This window comes from Lycium ferocissimum, chromosome 9 (assembly GCF_029784015.1).
Source record: "Lycium ferocissimum isolate CSIRO_LF1 chromosome 9, AGI_CSIRO_Lferr_CH_V1, whole genome shotgun sequence".
NCBI lineage: Eukaryota > Viridiplantae > Streptophyta > Magnoliopsida > Solanales > Solanaceae > Lycium > Lycium ferocissimum.
The window spans coordinates 12,383,249-12,402,493 of NC_081350.1; the positions used below are offsets into that span (position 1 = coordinate 12,383,249).

General features: G+C 36.5%; 3 protein-coding genes across 3 annotated transcripts; 1 reads left to right on the forward strand and 2 right to left on the reverse strand.

The window, feature by feature from the left end:
* The first annotated feature begins 9,646 nt into the window (after positions 1–9,646).
* Positions 9,647–10,868, forward strand: LOC132031580 (uncharacterized). Its single transcript, XM_059421559.1, has 2 exons — positions 9,647–10,252; positions 10,428–10,868. Exons 1-2 carry the CDS (start codon positions 10,136–10,138, stop codon positions 10,866–10,868), a joined length of 558 nt encoding a protein of 185 aa, XP_059277542.1. The 5' UTR covers positions 9,647–10,135.
* A 738-nt stretch (positions 10,869–11,606) lies between these two features.
* LOC132069217 (uncharacterized) lies at positions 11,607–12,919 on the reverse strand. The gene is made up of 4 exons (XM_059462634.1): positions 12,778–12,919; positions 12,237–12,535; positions 11,933–12,163; positions 11,607–11,854 (listed from the first exon to the last, which is right to left on the reverse strand). Exons 1-4 carry the CDS (start codon positions 12,802–12,804, stop codon positions 11,629–11,631), a joined length of 783 nt encoding a protein of 260 aa, XP_059318617.1. The 5' UTR covers positions 12,805–12,919; the 3' UTR covers positions 11,607–11,628.
* A 342-nt stretch (positions 12,920–13,261) lies between these two features.
* LOC132031581 (uncharacterized) lies at positions 13,262–13,794 on the reverse strand. The gene is made up of 2 exons (XM_059421560.1): positions 13,666–13,794; positions 13,262–13,540 (listed from the first exon to the last, which is right to left on the reverse strand). The coding sequence occupies exons 1-2, from the start codon at positions 13,783–13,785 to the stop codon at positions 13,262–13,264; spliced, it is 399 nt and encodes a 132-aa protein (XP_059277543.1). The 5' UTR covers positions 13,786–13,794.
* Between the last annotated feature and the right edge of the window lie 5,451 nt (positions 13,795–19,245).

Here is a 19,245-nt window from a genome sequence, read left to right on the forward strand (position 1 = left end):
GGGCTAGAGATTCTTTTTTATCGTAGCGTTGGTTGGTTTTCATAAATCGATTATGGATTTGGTTGGCGACTATTTCGCATTTTTATCATTAATAGCTTTGTTGGACCTGCACTTATTTTCTTTCACTACTTTCATAAATGATTAAGGGTATGATATATGGTTCGCCTGGCGGGTGGTGTTTGCTGGGTGCCAATCACGTCTAGCGGGTATTTTGGGACGTGGCAAAGTTGGTATCATAGCTTAGGCTTTAAGTCCCAGGTCATGGAGCAGTGTTTAGTAGAGTCTTGTTTATGGGTATATAGACGCCCATACTTATGACCTTGAGGCTACTGAACATCTAGGAAGTTTTCCCTTCTTTCATTCCTTATTCATGCGTGAGTTGAATCAAGTCTAACCTTGTAGTATTTATTTCGCAGATGGCTAAGAAATGCGTATCTTCATCTGCTACGCGTAGTGCTGGACAGAGTACTACCCGCGGTGGTAGCCAAGCTAAGGCTCATCAGATTAGAGCTCAGACTAGGACTCTGGCCACTCCTCAGCCTGAAGTTGTGAATAGGGGTCAGCCCCAAGTTGTGTCAGAGCAAGTGCAAGAACAAGTGGTTCAGAATAATCCACCGGCACCAGCTGCTGCACCTACTATTGCTTTGCCCGCAGATGTGGTGATCAGATTATTGAATGTGTTGGAGGCATTGGCGTCTAATCATGGTGGACTTCCAGGTCTTCAGGTCACTTCACAAGCACAAGCTCAAGTTCAGTTGAATGTTGCAGCTAATCAGACACCGCACTTGGCGTCTCGACAGGTTGTCCAGTCTGTAAGGCAATCCAAGGAGTTTAAGAATTTCATGGATCTTAAGCCACTAGAGTTTGATGCTTCACCAACTTGTATTGAACCTCTAAAGTTCATTGATCGTTGTAAAAAGATATTGACTACGTTGGGGCTGAAAGAGACTCGTGGTGTGGAATTTGCCACTTTCTTATTCTCAGGGTCTGCAGAGTCTTGGTGGATTTCGATTCAGAGAGGTAGACAAGTAAGGTTACCACCTATTACTTGGTCAGAATTTTTAGCACTGTTTAAGGACAGGTTTATTCCATTAAGCAAGCAAGATGACATGAGACGTCAGTTCAATAATCTGCGGTAGGGAACTATGACCATTACAGAGTATGAGGCCAAGTTTACAGATTTATCCAGGTATGTGCCTTCTTTGGTTGAGGATCCGAGAGAGAAGGTGAGACGATTCGTGGATGGACTTGAGCATCGCTATCGTGGTCCTGTAGTACGAGATGTGCGATATAGTACCTATTCAGATGTAGTTGACACTGCTCTCCGTTACGAGTCCTATCTAGAAATGGACAAAGTTGAGCGTGAAAGCAAAAAGCCACGTAACACAGGCGGGTTTAGTGGTGCTCCATCTGGGGGCAAGAGTGGTTTTTATCGTGGGCAGTCCAGACCTACTCAATCAGAATCAGTGCTGCAGTCTTCTAGTGGTTATTTAGCCAGACAGGGCAGCAACAGATGCAGAGGAAGGGTAATAGCTCATATCAGTCAGGTTATCATCCGAGGTGTTCTAACTGTGGTAGAAATCACAGTGGTCGTTGGCTTTAGGGCGAGATGGGTCTTGTTTTACTTGTGGTGAAAAGGGGCATACGTCCTAAAAGGAAATTCTAGTGCTAGTCGAGCTACAACACAAACCCGCGAGGAACTACTACTACACAAGGTGTATTCAGCCAACTAGGACCGCCACAGGGTGCTCGTGGACAGGGCCGACAGGGAGGGGGTGGACCGCCGAGATTCTTTGCTATGACCAGATAGGATGTCGAGGCATCTAATGCAGTAGTCACAGGTATTATTACTATCGGTTCTCATGGTGCATATGCTCTTATTGATCCTAGTTCTACATATTCGTATGTATCTCCTTCTTTTGCTATATTCTTTAAACAAGGAGTTGAGTCTATTAATGTGCCATATGTGGTAGAAACCCCAATAGGGGAGAGTATATTAGTGGATAGAGTTTATAGAGATTGTGTAATATCTGTTCAGGGCAGGGATACCGTAGTTGATCTATGTGTGTTACCGATGTCCGCTTTCGATGTGATTATGGGCATGGATTAGTTGGCATCATGTTATGCATCGGTTGATTGCTATGCTAAGCTTATACATTTTAATTTTCCTGGAGAACCTTTAGTGTGGAAAGCCATGACTCCTGTGACTCAAGGAAAAATAATATCTTATGTAAAGGCACGCCGAATGATTAATCATGTGTGTTTGGGTTTTATTGCTACCATTCATGATACTCGAGCAGAGAATTTTACTATTGATAGTGTTCCTGTTGTTCGCGAATTTGTGCATGTGTTTCCCGAATATTTACCCTGCCTACCCCCGATGAGGGAAATTGAGTTCAACATTGATTTAGTTCCAGGGACTCAACCTATCTCTATTCCTCCATATCGCATGGCCCCAGCTGAGTTGAGAGAACTGAAGGTTCAACTCCAAGAGCTACTTGATAAGGGGTTCATTAGGCCTAGTGTATCGCCTTGGGGTGTACCTGTGTTATTTGTGAAAAGGAAAGATGACACGATGAGAATGTGCATTGACTACAAGCAACTGAATAAGGCGACGATTAAGAATAAGTATCCATTTCCTCGTATTGATGATTTGTTTGATCAGCTTCAGGGTGCTACTCATTTTTCCAAAATCGACTTGAGATCAGGTTATCATCAGCTGAGAATCAAGGCCGAGGATATCTCCAAGACAACTTTTCGGACCAGATATGGGCACTTCAAATTTTTGGTGATGTCATACGGGCTGACTAATGCCCCCACAACATTTATGGACCTCATGAACAGGGCATTTAAGCCATACTTGGACCATTTTGTGATTGTGTTCATTGATGGTATTTTGATCTACTCTCGGAGTGAGGCTGAGCATGGACAACACTTGAGAATTGTGCTACAAACACTTAAGGAACGAAAGCTTTATGCCAAGTTCTCAAAATGTGAGTTCTGGTTGGGCACTATTTCCTTTTTAGGACACGTGGTGTCCCGAGATGGGATTCAAGTTGATCCAAAGAAAATTAAAGCAGTGTGAGATTGGCCTCAACCCACTACTCCCACAGAGATACGCAACTTCTTGGGACTAGTTGGATATTATAGAAGGTTTGTGGAGGGTTTCTCAAAGATAGCCGCTCCATTGACACGTTTAACTCAGAAAGGTGTATTATTCCAGTGGTTAGATGAATGTTCAGAAAGTTTTCAGAAATTAAAGACTGCATTGACTACAGCTCCGATTTTGACCTTACCTAGTGATGAGGGTGGTTTCACCATTTATTGTGATGCATCTCGAGTCGGGTTGGGTTGTGTCTTGATGCGTAAATGGCAAAGTGATAGCTTATGCGTCTCGACAACTAAAGAAACATGAGAAGAATTATCCGACTCATGACTTAGAATTGGCCGCAATTGTATTTGCACTCAAGATCTGGCGTCACTATCTTTATGGTGAGCCGTGTGAAATCTATACTGATCACAAGAGTCTGCAATACATATTCAAGCAAGATCTGAATTTGAGACAGCGATGGTGGTTAGAGTTACTTAAAGATTAAAATCTTACTATTTTGTATCATTCGGCAAGGCGAACGTGGTGGCGACGCCTTGGAGTATAAAGTCTATGGGCACAGCCCGATTTATCGCTGAAGAACGACCTATGGCTAAGATATTCAGGCATTAGCCAAATCTGCCCGAAGTTCGGATTGATCATACGGTGCGGGAAAAAAAAGTGAGTGTGCATGGTGGCACAATCGTCCTTAGTGGGACAAGTCAAGGCTTGCCAATATGAAGATCCCCGTCTTGCTAGACTACGAGATCGAGTGCAAAATGGGGGCGCTAAGTCATTCTCTATTGATGGTGAAGGGGTGTTACGTAATCATGGTAGACTGTGTATTCCTATGGTGGATGATGTGAAACAACTAATTCTTGAAGAGGTTCATAGCTCGCGATTCTCCATCCACCCAGGTGCTACGAAGATGTACCAAGACTTGCGTGGATTTTATTGGTGAAAGATGTGAAGGCTGAGATATTTTGAAACATGTGACTAGTTGCTTAAATTATCAGCAGGTTAAATATGAACATCAAAAACCCGGTGGAGTAATGCAAAACTTGATTATCCCAGAGTGGAAGTGGGAAAGGATTACGATAGATTTCGTAGTTGGTTTGCCGAATACTTTCAAGAAACATGACTCAGTCTGGGTAATTGTGGATAGACTCACAAAATCTGCTTATTTTATACCGGTTCGGGTTACTCATACCGCAGAGCAGTTAGCGAATATTTACCTCCGTGAGATAGTTCGACTTCATGATGTACCCATTTCTATAATATCTGATCGAGGTGCACAATTTATCGCCGAGTTTTAAGTCTTTTCAGAAGTCATTGGGTTCACAGGTCGAGTTGAGTACAACTTTTCATCCACAAACTGATGGACTGTCTGAGCGAGTTATTCAGATTTTGGAGGACATGCTTATAGCTTGGGCGATTGATTTTGGTGGTCATTGGGACGATCAGTTGCCTTTGGCAGAGTTTGCTTATAATAACAGCTACCAATCGAGTATACAGATGGTGCCGTTTGAGGCTCTATATGGTCGCAGGTGTCGTTCACCAGTCAGATGGTTCGAACCGGGCGAAGCACAACTATTAGGTCCAGATTTGGTTCAACAAGCCTTGGAGAAAGTAGCGATGATACGAGAACGACTTAAGACAACACAAAGCAGACAGAAGTCCTATGCAGATAAGAAAGTTCATCATGTGGAGTTCGTGAAGGGTGAAAAAGTCTTCGTCAAAAGTTTCACCTATGAAAGGAGTTATGAGATTTGGTTGGATGGGTAAGCTAAGCCCTCGGTATATCAGTCCTTATGAGATTTCGGATCGAATTGGGTTGGTGGCATATAGACTTGCTTTACCTCCAAGGTTGTCTGTTGTTCATCCTGTATTTCACGTGTCCATGCTAAGACGATATGTTGGTGATGATAGCCATAAGATTCAGCCAGAGGATGTCGACCTCGATGAGAATTTGACTTATGAGGAGGGTCCAATATTTATTCTTGATAGGCAAGTGCGACAATTGAGGTCGAAGAAGGTAGCTTCAGTCAAAGTGTTATGACGTAATCACCCAACCGAAGAGGCTACTTGGGAGTCCGAGGCGGATATGCGAGATAAATATCCTCATTTATTTGACGTGACAGGTATGATCTAGATCTGTTCGAGGATGAACGTTATTTTAAGTGGTGGAGAATGTAATAACCCAATTTTTAAATAAGGGTTTATTTGGTATTTTTAGCTAAAAGGAATTAAAAATAAAAGAAATTCGAAATTAGAATTAAAAAGAAAATAAAAAAGAAGGAATTTAGTGGGCCATGCCCAAAGAGGAAAAGGGAAAAAAAAAAGTACCTTAAAAGTTTGATGGCTAAGCCATCAGACGTGAATCACTGTATTGTTGAAAGGAAAAAAAAAAAAAGGAACGAGCAAACAGAGGGAGAAAAACCAGAGGGAAAAAGGAAAAAAAAGGGAGAAAAAGAAAGGAAAAGAGGGGATAAAAATAAGAACTTTCATCCCAAATCATCAAGGTAATGACTCTAATCTTTTATTTAAGTTTATTACATAATTATGGGTGAATCTTTATGGCGAAAACATGAGGATATTTTGAGGAATTGAGAAAGTTTAGCTCTAGGGTTCTTCAATCAAAATCATTGATTTGAAAGGGGAAATAGTGTCGGATTTTAGACTTCTATATATCATTGGAATCCTCTCGTTAAGGCCTTCCCGAAAATATGTCTTGTCGAGTTTTGAACACATTGACCAGAGGGCGTTTTCATCCTTTAAAATTTGACTTTAACCGTTTAAGCCTCTAAAAATATAGAAGTGGTTTACTCTAAGGGTTTTGACCATTCTAAATCCGTTTTTGTGTCATTTGAGGCAATCCGGAGACTCGAGAACGCAATTTTAATTTATTGGGAAGTGTGCTTGAATTGTGAATTTGAGGTAAGTGAGACTTTAAGCTTTGGGTATTTGCTTTTCACAACCCGTTTCAAAAATATGTTTTGTCTGCCTGGTCCATATGTTGGGGCGAGCGTGTGCTTGGCATAATCGGTGGTCCTTAAGGCCAACCGCTTATACTTTATTTTCAAATACTCTAAAACTCTCTTTATAAATTGTTTTGTGATATGATACAGCTGTGAGCCATGATATTGGGGCATTGTGTATGCGTCCCTTAGCATTGTGTATGCTTCTTGATGATACTGGGGCATTGTGTATGCTTCTTGGTGATATTGGGGCATTGTGTATGCTTCCCTTAGCATTGTGTATGCTTCCTGATATATTTGGCACATTGTGTATGTAGCCGTGGATTCATGGTGTTGATAAATTCTTTAACCGACGTTTATGATAGGTCCTTAGTGTAAATTGAGTTGAGATATATAATATACTTCTAAATTAGGATGGTTTGGACCTTGGTTGCTATTATAAAATGATATATTCATATGTGCATAATATTTTTTTGTGCTTGTTGTGTGTTTGTATTTTCTAACACTTGTTCCTGATATTTAAAGTGGTGGGTCGAGGATCTTCTTTGGGTTATATTTATGTATAACTCACTCCTTACCTGCATGTCTATGCAGAAACCATTGCTGAGAACAAGGCTCGTGGCTAAAGATTTCGTGAGTGGATTTCGTTGCTGAGGTGAGCCACCGCATTGTTCGTGGAGGCAGCCATTTCAGTTTTATCTAGTTTACTTCTAGTTATTTCTTTTATTTTAGGTTTACATGCCTGACATTCAAACTCATGTAACTCTGTTAGATGCTCCATGGTCTTAGCGTGGGATGTGGGCTAGAGATTCTTTTTTATCGTAGCGTTGGTTGGTTTTCATAAGTCGATTATGGATTTGGTTGGCAACTATTTCGCATTTTTATCATTAATAGCTTTGTTGGACCTGCACTTATTTTCTTTCAGTGCTTTCGTAAATGATTAAGGGTATGATATATGGTTCGCCTGACGGGTGGTGTTTGCTGGGTGCCAATCACGTCTAGCTGGTATTTTGGGACGTGACAGTTTCAGCACTGAGGTTCGCTGGGATTACAGCCATAGTTTGACGGTTCCCTTTAAATCTTAATAATACTTCCTCCGTCCCAATTTATGTGGCATCATTTGACTTGGCATAAAGTTTAAGAAAGAAAAGAAAACCTTTAAAATGTGTGGTCTAAAACAAACTTTACATATTTGTGTGGCTAAAAATCATTTCATTAAAGGTAAAAAAGAACTTTAAAGTTAAATTCTTTCTAAATATAGAAATGTGACATACCTTTGGGACAGATTAAAATGGAAATGGTGCCACATAAATTGGGACAAAGGGAGTAGTGGCTAACTACACAAAAGCACTAATTTAAGGACTTCTTGAATGTTAGGGTTTCGTTAATTAAATAGAATTAGCATTCATTATCTTTGGGAAATTGAATTTTCCCCCTTAATTTTATTTGAGATACTTACATAAATAGCTACCCTTTAGTAGCTTCTAACAAGAAATAGCTATAAAATTATTATTTACTAAGCATAGCTGATTTTTGTCATAAAATGCGTGTATTTCATTTTGATGAAATATAGTGAAATACATGAAACGGACGACACTTGTGAGTAAAATTAGGCCCTATTTATGGAAAAGATATTTTTTTTTTAAAATTCAGGGATTCAGTTAAAATCTTCCCCATTAATCACGCGTAACAAATGTTCTTCCATAACAGCTTACGTATCTCTCTCCACTTTTATCACAATCAAAACTTTTTGAATTCAAAAAATACTAAAGATCTAAAAATCTTTTTGAGCTCTGTTTCTGCATTCGAATTATTCAAAGCAAGTTGAAATACACTCAATATGATACGAACAAGTTTTTATATGGAATTTTAGTGAAGATCAGATTTGTATTTCAGATTCTTCAAAAGGTATGTTTCAAATTTTCAATGATTTGTGTGAGATTGTTTTTGATTCAATTTTCTGTGATTGGAACGATGAATTTTTTTTCCAATGCAGTGACTGTTCTCCTAGTTTTGTTGAATTATCAAAACGAAACATGTCAAGCATAACAACAGTGATCAGACACTCCGGTTTTTGGAATGAACAGAATTGCTTTGTTAATTACAAACTAGACGCAATTGTCTTCAAAGATTATTGTTCATACGGTGATTTGGTTGAAACTATAGCAATTCAGTTAGGTGTTGATATTAGCAGGAAAATGATATCAATAAAGTATGCTGTTGAAGGAGACAATATGCCAATGGAAATACGCAACGATATGGGAGTAAGGGTGTATGTTGAGCTTAAGAGAGAAAACAGGGGATTTGAAGCATATCCGTTGTGCGTTAGCATAACTGATAATGATCTTGAGAATTTTGTGTCCGTCGAATCTCAATTGGAGATGATATATTTCAACTTGAATTTAATGATTATATGCATGCTATGGACATAGTTGATTCAAATGATTTGGATGCGTCGGATTGTGCTAAGGCTGTTGTTTTATTTGAAAACAACGATAACTTGATAATTTCGAACAAGGAACATAAGGATGTTTTTGTTGATCAAATCTACAAAGATAAGGACACTCTGAAGAATGTTATGGCGAATTATGCAATTCGCAATAGATTCAATTTCAGGACAGAGAGGTCGAATGCCATAAGGTATGTTAGTCCGGAAAACTATGAAATACATTGAAATATACTATGAAATACATTGAAATATAGTGACATAAACTGTTGTAGTGACACTATATTTCAGTTGGATTTAATTAAATACATTGAAATATGAGCTGTTTGTATGATTTAATTCCATTATGTAACCATTTCAGTATATAAAAAGCAATGTATTTAGGAATGTGTATGTGTTTGAAACTTCAATCTGACTGTTCCTTTTTTGTATTGGTTTATGTAGTTACACTCTGGTATGCTGTTCAACTGATTGTCATTGGAAATTTAGAGCTTCAAGTATTGCGAACTCTGAATTGTTCAGAGTGAGATCTTTTAATGACGAACATACGTGTCCATTGAAGGACAAAGTGTATTCCCAAAGGCAAGCAACAAGTTGGTTGATTGGGGCGTCAGTTGTTAAGCCAAAAATAGCAAATCACAAGAGGAAATATACACCTGGTGATATAGTAGACGACGTAAAAAATGAGTATGGCGTTGATGTTTCTTATATGACGGCCTGGAGGGCTAGAGAAAAGGCAATGAATGAATTAAGAGGGGAACCAACAGAGTCATACAAGAAGTTACCGGGATATGTGTACATATTGGATAAAACATACCCTGGATCACATGTGATAATGCACAAATCACAACAAAATGAGTTCTTGTATTTGTTTATAGCACTTAAAGCGTTCATAAAAGGCTTCGAGTGTTGTAGACCAATAGTTGTAGTAGACGGTTCCCACCTTAAAACTACATATAACGGTACTTTTGTATCGTTGCACGTTGGATGGTGCAGGTAGGTGCCAACATGTTTAAATACATTTTTTCTACTTTTTGATATATTTCGGTATATTTCATTCTAGTTCCAGTGTATTTCCAATGTGATTTATGCTATATTTCACTGTAAATACACAAAACATGTTCGTGCAGGTAATATTCTACCATTGGCATATGGTGTGATAGATTCAGAGAACGATAAGTCTTGGACCTGGTTCTTTGAGCAGTTCAAACAAGCTTATGGGAATAGGGATAACATGTGTGTTGTATCAGACAGACATGAGAGCATCATTAAGGCGGTGTCTAGAGTATATCCAACTGTGCCACATTTGGCGTGCATATGGCATTTATGGAAAAATGTGACCGCGAAATACAAGTCGAATGGTGAAGTATTGAGTCCTGTATTCTATGCACTTGCAAAAGCATACACACAGAATGAGTTTGATAAGCTGATGGAGAAGATTGAGAAGGTTGATTTTCGGGTAAAAGAGTACTTGGAGGATGTTGGAAGGGAAAAGTGGGCTCGACTGTATTCACCCGTTAACAGAGGATGGACAATGACCTCAAATATAGCCGAATGTATTAATGGAAAATTGGTAGCAGCAAGGAGTTGCCTGTTTTCGATTTTCTTGAAGAAGTGAGGAAGATGTTTGGGAGATGGAATTGCACTAATAGGAGGAACGGTACATACACATTCACAACACTTGGAAAAGCATTCCAGCAATTATTATCAATAAACGAATGTAAATCTCTACGTATGACGGTATGTTACTGTTTTATTTTGTTGAAGTCTGCCTAAATATATTTCAATATATTTCAGTATATTTTAGAAGGCATTTAAGTATTCTGTTTGGATTGTATATTTCCATGTATTTCATATTACTTATCGTTGTTAATATTCAATGTATTACACTATCGACACATTTCTTCTTGATTAGGTTGAACCATCAACTGAATATGTGTATACCGTAAATGATGAGGCAAGGCGTTTCATAATTGATCTTAAAAAGAAAACATGCAGTTGCCGGATGTTCCAAATGGACGAGATACCATGTCCACATGCATGGGCTGTATTGAAGAGTAAAAGTCTTATGCCTGATGAATATTGCTCAGACCTATTCAAACCAAAGACAGTGATTAAGACGTATGATGTGCCGGTGGATCCTCTGCCTGACGAGCGTGATTGGAATATTCCCAAACACATATGCGATGAAGTTGTTTTGCCACCAAGATACAAGAGACCCCCCGGAAGGCCAAAGAAGAAGCGAGATAAACCATTAATGGAGACGATGATTGGTAAACGTAGGAATGCTTGTAGTACTTGTGGACGTCTTGGTCACAATAGGCGTTCTTGTTGTAATGAGCCGCGTAAGAAGTAGATGTTTAGTTTGTAATTTTTTATTTTATTTTTTTTTAAAAAAACACTTATCCCCAAAAAAATTAAATAAAGAAATTTTTGGTTCATCTTGTATTCTGCATTTTTTGACCTTTATTTTCATAATAATGTTGCATACAATTCGGTGTTAACGGATGTTAAAATGAATAAATACGTATTAACTTAGTACAATACAATGAGTGAAATGTTTAAGAAATATTAAGTTGCATTAGGCCTATATACACAGGAATACAATGAAATATATCGTAAATATACATTGTACAAAATAAAAAATGCGTGATAGAGAATTAGTTAAGTATATACATTGGAATACGTTGAAATACACCATAAAGTTCACGACGTAATTTCATTAATACAATAAATATAAATATGGGAGGCTTAATCAAAAAAATAATGAGTGATAGGAATTAGTTAAGTCATTGATGAAAAAACACTGCAATTTGTGAACTAGAATACATTGAAATACACCAGAAGTATTACAGTTCACCTGACGTAATTTGTCAAATTGTAGAGTGGGTATATACATTGGAATATATTGAGATACACAGTAAAACCGTTTTCATTAAACGATAAATATAAAATATGGGAGGCTTAAGCAAAAAATAGTCGTGCAAGAAATTAGTTAAGTCATTGATGAAAAAACACTGCAATTTGTCAATTCTTAACAAAACAACACAACAAAATGTACAAAATTGGTCGCAAAACAATACTGTGAAAACGATTCAACATTAAACCCTAGTGGACTAATTAACAACTACTGTGTCGACCGCGTTGTAATCTATTGCAGGCCTAACTGGTCTTGGTGGCAGTTCATTGTCACTGAAGGCATTCAAATCAGCCTTTTGCCATCCGTATTCCCATAGTAATGCCCCGTATCTATTACGTAGTAATTCTGCGTCAATTTCAGATGGAACGCCTCGTCCAGAACAAAAGTATTCAGCAAATGCGGCAACATACACACCACAATCCCTGAAAATGAAAAAAAAAATGATTATTGGTTGAGAATTCTGGAAAAAAAAAATGGAACTATGATGTTGAAATACATACATGCTGCCAGAGGCTTGTTGTGGCAAGTCGTTCACATACATGACATCAAAGTCATCAGTCTGTTGTTTGCCCTTGTATGATGGGTGGTTAATCCAATCGATGCCTTTTTTTTTCTCGTAAAATCCAGACAAATGTAGATGATGTGGCAATAGGGTAGCTATCTTGCGTATTTCTCTTCTAACAACAGCATCATGACCAGCAACTCGGTATGAGTTGTAGATGTACAGACGCCTGCACGTAAAAGAATAGTACATCAGCTCGGTTAACATGTTGTTTAATGAATTTTTAAAAAAAGTAGGAATACCTGTCAGTGAATGGCACTACAATCAAGATCCAATGATTTTCCTCTTTGATGTTGACAGGGATGAGTACACAATCAACTGTATGCCATGGCACATTAGCCAGCATCCTATACCCATTAATGTACTCGCATATTTCGTTCTCCGAACTGGCAACACTACTGGTCGCCTCCGGATTAGCATATGCACGATGAATTTCGTCAATTTTGGAGAAGAACATACAGTTAACGGTTGTGAATTTGAAACTGTTAGCCTTGTCGTACTTGCCTTTCTTCCGCAAGTAGTAAAAAATGACATCAATATGCTGGTAAAAAAAATGAAATAAGCTTAATGCATAATGGTAAAATTAAATTTCATACGGACCTTGTGTGTTAGAAAAACTAAAAACTGTTACTGAGAAATATGCTGGTTGAATGAAGAAATACATAGAAATACGGGGAAATACAGAGAAATACATAGAAGGAATATAGAGAAATATACTTTTAAAAATAGAAAGATAGACAACTGTAAAATTAAGGAATAAAAAGGAAATGGGAAATATAGCACCTCATCATTCCAAGACTGGCCATTCATCGATAAGAGATAGAACCAGTTTTTGTCATCAACATGTAACACACCAAAATTGAAGCGAAAGTTGATGTCATCTGGATCCAAAGCGTGCTTATTCTTTTTGTAATGGCTTTCCTTGCCCTTTCTAAATATCAACAATCGATATTTTCAACGTAAACGGTTCACTTTCTTTGGATGAATATATATATTAAAAAGGTAAATACGTTCAAACTTACTTTTTATAATGCCTTAGAAGCAGATCCTGTTCAAGCCAAATCCGGTATTGTTGAATAAGCGAAGTATTTCGCGGGCCATTAATTGGATCTTCAACAAATGGATGCTTCTTTTTAAAAATGGAAGGTGTGTGGTCTTGAACGGAAGCCTGCAGAGCCGTAATTGGTCATGTAAGGTGAATCAAGTATTTACTAGGTTTGACTATCCTAGTTGGAATAACATCTGGTTGAGCAATTACAACTTCGCATTAATCAACGCCTCTTTGTATTCCTTTGTCAGCGGACATTACTGGCATAACAAATCCTTTGTTACCCGTTTGATGAAACACAGAGAATCCTGACGAACCTATTTGGCTTGGTAACATTTCGTCAGGGATCAACCATTGTGACTTAGTAATGTTGTCATCGAACCTGGGTGGGGTCTCTAAAATTGAATGATCAGTGATGTCCCCGACTTGTATTCCCGCACCTGCTTCTGGTACACGAGTTTCTAGAGGCAACTCAACGAGCATCTCTGCAACCATTCCCTAAAAAGAGAGAGAGAGAGAGAGAGAGAGAGAGAGAGAGAGAGAGAGAGAGAGAGAGAGAGATTTAATATATGTTAAATATAGCAGTATCTTGAAAGATCTATAAGATTGAATGTAAAATTTACCTCTGTTGAGTTGAAAGATCCTTCATCCGCCCGATTAATCTCTTCAGTTGAAGCTTTACCTCTATATGCTCTTAAATCTCCACCGGTCACTACAATATCCTGAACTTCCTCATGTAACATTGGTGCAACACCCTTTGGAATAAGGAATAATCAAAATTTAAACACAAATCATAACATAAAAATATAAGGCTGAAAAATTACTAAATATACGAAATACGATACAAAAAAATAGGAGTAGGCCGAGTTTGTGGGGGTTACAAAAATACAAAAAAAACGAGAAAGTTTATCAATACAAAAAAACGCCATAAAATAAAAAAGTTTGTAAAATATAAAATACCGAGGAAAACATAACTTTAAAATTATAGACCGGAACATGGCAACCATTTTATTTAGAAGATGGGTTTCACGTCACAAACTCATTTTACCTTATTTGAGTCATCGTCATGTTTCGGCGGAGATGTTTGAATGGTAGAATCATGACGTAAGTTTTCTTCAGGCGTTAATTGTGGCCCAGCATCAGTTTGATGTACCGGCGTCTCACTATCGCCCGCCTTCGCATGAAAAAAATGAATTAATATTAATTGTATTTCGCAATAAGGGTCTAAAATGTTTGTTCAATTCCTATTTCACACATTTACCTTGTCCACAGAATTGTTCCCCTTGATTGCTTCAAATAGCTTCTTGAAGTTGTCATCCATGAAAGTACGAAGATTGGACAACTCAGTGCCAATACTTGTGAACTCACCAACGACCTAATATTTTAACAAAAACAGTATTTCAATTTGTTAACAAGCATTAAATTAAATACACCAAAAAGATTTTTGTTTCGTAACTAAAATCACTTACTGATTCCTTGAAAGCTTGAAAATCTTTCCTTAGCAATTGCATTTCATCTTTCATAGAGGCGGTAGGGACATCACGTAGGACTGGGGTGTTTTGGGGTCGATTCATTTGTTCATTCAATTTTGGTGAAGCAGACTTCTGTAAAATAGGCTTTTGAGCAACCTTTTGATCCTTGTGACTCTTCTTCAAAGTTGTTTGTGGTTCGGTGTGGATTTGTTGTTTCTTTGATGTGGAAGCTGTTGCAGGAAGTTGTCTGCGTCTCTTTGAAGGTGGAGAATCTGTCTGATTCGTCCGTTGTTCTTGTTTACCCTTAGAAAGGTGGGGGGGGGGGGGGGGGTAATCGAAATCATCATACTCATCCACCGGCATATACGTGACTTGGGTACCTTCATGGACATGAACTGAGACATTTTTGTCTACTGTATCTCGACAAACAACAACATCGGGCAATTGGAGGCTCTCTAACTCACTGCTAGTGGGGATTGTATTTGCAAATGTACAGCTCTGAGGAAGAAACAAATAAATAATAGCTTAGTGTGTTATAAAAATAGTCACACTTACATTATGAATAATGAAATACAGTGGAAATGCACAGAAATATAATGAAATGCAAAAAATAGGGAAAAAAACCACCAGAAAGCAAAAATACGACAAGTAGATCAGCGGAGTACAAATAAAATCAGTAAGGCATAATTGCAAAAATAAAATGCTATGAAAAACATAAAAATAAGTTAGAGTGTTCGAATATTACCGATTGTTTGCCGTCTCTAAAAATGCCTTCCATCAAAATATTGTATTTTGGCCGATCATCAATGGACCTCCAATTCAACATTCGTGGAATGGAATTTCCGGATTTAAGAGCGAGATACGATGGAACTCTTGAACAACACTCATAAAGCCAAACTTGCATAGCCAGTGGCATCCCATGGATCCTATAATACTGTGTTGTGCGAATACTTCTTGCTGATGCTTCTAATCAACTCGGTAAAGGCTTCTTTGCCCCATGGATAATCTACATACCTTCCATCCTCAACCACTTCAAAATGAACCCTTGGTATATTCGTTTTCCTAGGCTCACCGCAAAAGATATATGTATTTATAAAAAACGATTGCAAACTTAACGGCGTCCTCATCATTATCTCCCAACACTTATTCTTAAAGCAATCAATCAACTCCAATCTTTTTACTTTACTCCTAGTTCCACCAAAATAATCAACCATAATCCTATTCGGTTTTTCCTCATCGTATGTAAATTGACCTTCATCGGCTACACAATTTAGCCCGCTCATAAGGGCAAATTCTCTCATGGTAAATCGCAATACGGTACCATTTATATCAATTGTAAAACAATCAGAAGTGCTCTCCTTGAGCTCTCTTACCATGAAACACCTAAAAATTTGTGCTTGAACCTCCAGGTGCTGCATTCCGAGGAATTTCCCAAATATTGTCTTGGAAAAGATCTCTAACTGTGGAACAGTTAGCTTACTCTTGAGATCTTTGAACACCTCAATATTCGTGTACCGTGTCATCGATGGAGCCTCTTCAGGATGACTCTTAACATAGAATTTAGTTTCCTAAAATAAAAATGCAACACTAAGTTAAGACAGAAACAATTGTATAAAACATAGACACAGGAGACAAAATTAACACATATATATACAACAAAAAATATACACAAAAAAAAAAAAAAATTGCATAAGACAACTAACACATCTTTTGAAATAAATAAGTACAGAATAGTAAACATACGTACTTGTGAAAAATATATAGAAATATAATGAAATACAGTTAACTATGAACACAGCTACCACAGTTATGTTGTATATGATATAAACTACAGTTGATGCACATATACTCTGTATTATATACACAGAAATATACTGAATTGCATATCCAATTATGTTAAAAATGTACAGAAATATATTGAAATACAGTGGAAATATACTGAATTGCATATCCAATTATGTTGAAATATACAGAGATATAGTGAAATACAAAACAACAAAAATCGAAAAAAATCATCAATACCTGAATTGCATATCGAATTATTATGAAATATAAAGAAATATAGTGAAATACAGTGGAAATATACTGAATTGCATATCCAATTATGTTGAAATATACAGAGATATAGTGAAATACAAAACAACAAAACCAAAAAAAATCATCAATACCTGAATTGCATATCGAATTATTTTGAAATATAAAGAAATATAGTGAAATACAACTCAATAAAATCGAAAAATTTCATCAATACTTGTTCATCCTCTTCCAGATCTACATCTTTTACAACCTTTTTACCCTTAACGTCGGAAAAATGCTTGGTTACTTTTCTCTTATTTTGTTGAGCAACTTTAGAACCTTTTTTGACTGGTACATCATCTTTTCGCTTGCTCGGTTTTGCAACTTCAGTTGGTTGAAGTTGACGCATCCTTGATGGGTCATGAATCTTCTTGCTTCTTCTCTCGGCGACAATTTTAGCGATTCTCCTGCAATTGCAAGTTGTTGTTGTGAAAATCCCAAAGAGAAACTAGGACCATCATAAACATCGGGACTACCTCGAGTATTCTGCTTGGAGTATCTCTTTCCGCCATTAAAATGGAGAAGTAGATCTTGTTTTAAAAACTCTAACAATGACTGAAAACAGAAAAAAAAAGGAATGAAAAGAAACAAAGAAAACGATGAAAATATAAGAATAAATATAGAGAAATACAACAAAGAAAGTAAAAATATTCTAATAAATTATCAAAATTTGTTACCTATACTGTGTGGGTAACGATTAAGGAAGATGGAATCGTGCTAATAATGATGATAGATAATGGGCGTATAATACGGTTGAACATATTGAAGATGGGAGAGAAAGAAATTTGAAAAGAGAAGAGATTGGGAGTTATTGGGAAACATGGGGCGTAAGTTTAGGGGAAATACATACGGCTTGTAGATCGGTTACAACTGGTAGTTTTGAAATTAATTTAAGCTACTAAAAATAAATAAAATAAAAGGTAGCTATTATTAATAAATAAGTCTTAGAAGTAGTTATGTCCAGTAAATTTTCCATTTTATTTTGTCACACGCACACAATATTTTATGTGATTTTTAAAAGTTTGTATTCATTTATTAAGAATACAAGCGCGAGACGCGTGCCCAGAAATTAGTATTATACTAAAAATGGGAAGATTCTAAGGGCAAAATTGAATTACCAAAATGCCCATAAAAAGTTGATGGACTATTTTACCATTTATCATTCAAAAAAAAAAAAAACCTTTTATTAAATGTTAAATTATTACTATAATAAACATGATTAATTGATTTCATATTAATTAAATGATAAGTTATAGCTACATTCAATATGACACATCACAAGAAATGCTATTTAATCCACAGTCATTTTTTAACGTTTTCCTCTCAATTTTCTACCATTCAATCAGTTACGAGGAAACGTTCAGATTTAATCTTCCATATTTATTCCATCTAATGCTTATCATTTCCGGCTTACATCTTTTCATATACAGTCAAACCTCTCTATAATGGCAGCGTTTGTCCGAAAATTTCATGGTTGCCATAGTGAGGTGTTGTTATGCATGTATATTGTCATTTGATGTTTAGATCTTATTTAACTGTTATAAACAAAAGTACTCAAACAACTATTTTTCTTTACTTTTTATGTAATAAACGAAAACAAAATATTTGTTAATTTTAAAATTGCAATTTATTTTCATATCTCATTAATTAAAAATTAAAAAGAATAATTAATTACTAATAAATCTATAACTAGACGTACCATACCGATAAAGAATTAAAATCTAAGGAACATATGCATTTAAAATTAATTGAGAATTTAAATATTTCATGTTTGACGTAAGAATTCTACAATTGTAGGTTGTTTCGCAAACTGCAGTCTCTTAGTGATAATATAACGCTTGAATTGACGAAGAATTTTGTCCAAACTTTCAGCAAAAGGGAATTCAATAACTGTCTAAGAACTTAACAGTTGACTCTTCGTACGTGAAATTTACTATGTGCATGACATTAATGATGATTACCATAAATATTTTAATATTTTGATTTATGCATAGTATATTTCTTACAAAATTTCTTACACAATATTTTAGTATGGCTGTTATAGAGAGGTAATTTTATAAAGAGTGTACCATTATAATGAATGTCATTGATGTTATAGGAAAAATGCTGCTATAGAGAAGTAAAATATGACATGAAAAATCGGTTCCAGAGAAAATCAAGCCGATATAGTGAAGTGCCGTTATAACGAATGACAATTATAGAGAGGTTGACTGTACAACGTATATGAACCTACAAAGCACATATAAATGTAGAATTACGTGGGTCATTGGTTTGAAGGATATAACTACTTATTTAATGCATAAAATTACTTTCAGTGATTGTTTCTTCTTACGAGTTAGGCCAAGCATTTTGCAACCTGAATATTCGTATATCTTCTTTTGTTATCCTTGTTGATTTGTGTTCTACTACTCTAGGTGCTTTTTCTCTTACAGTTTGGGGGATTTGGATTTTTTTTTTTTGTGTGTTTTTGTGCTTGTATGCATGATTCTTGTGTGGTATCGTAATTGACTATTCTGTTGTATATCCATAGAATTTAGAGGCATTTTTGCAAAATTTCAATCTCATTGTACGATTTATGTTTTTTTTTTAATTTAAATTTTTTATTGTTTTCTTCTTTGAATTTTGAAGACTATGGGATTAAAAATTTGAAGTATC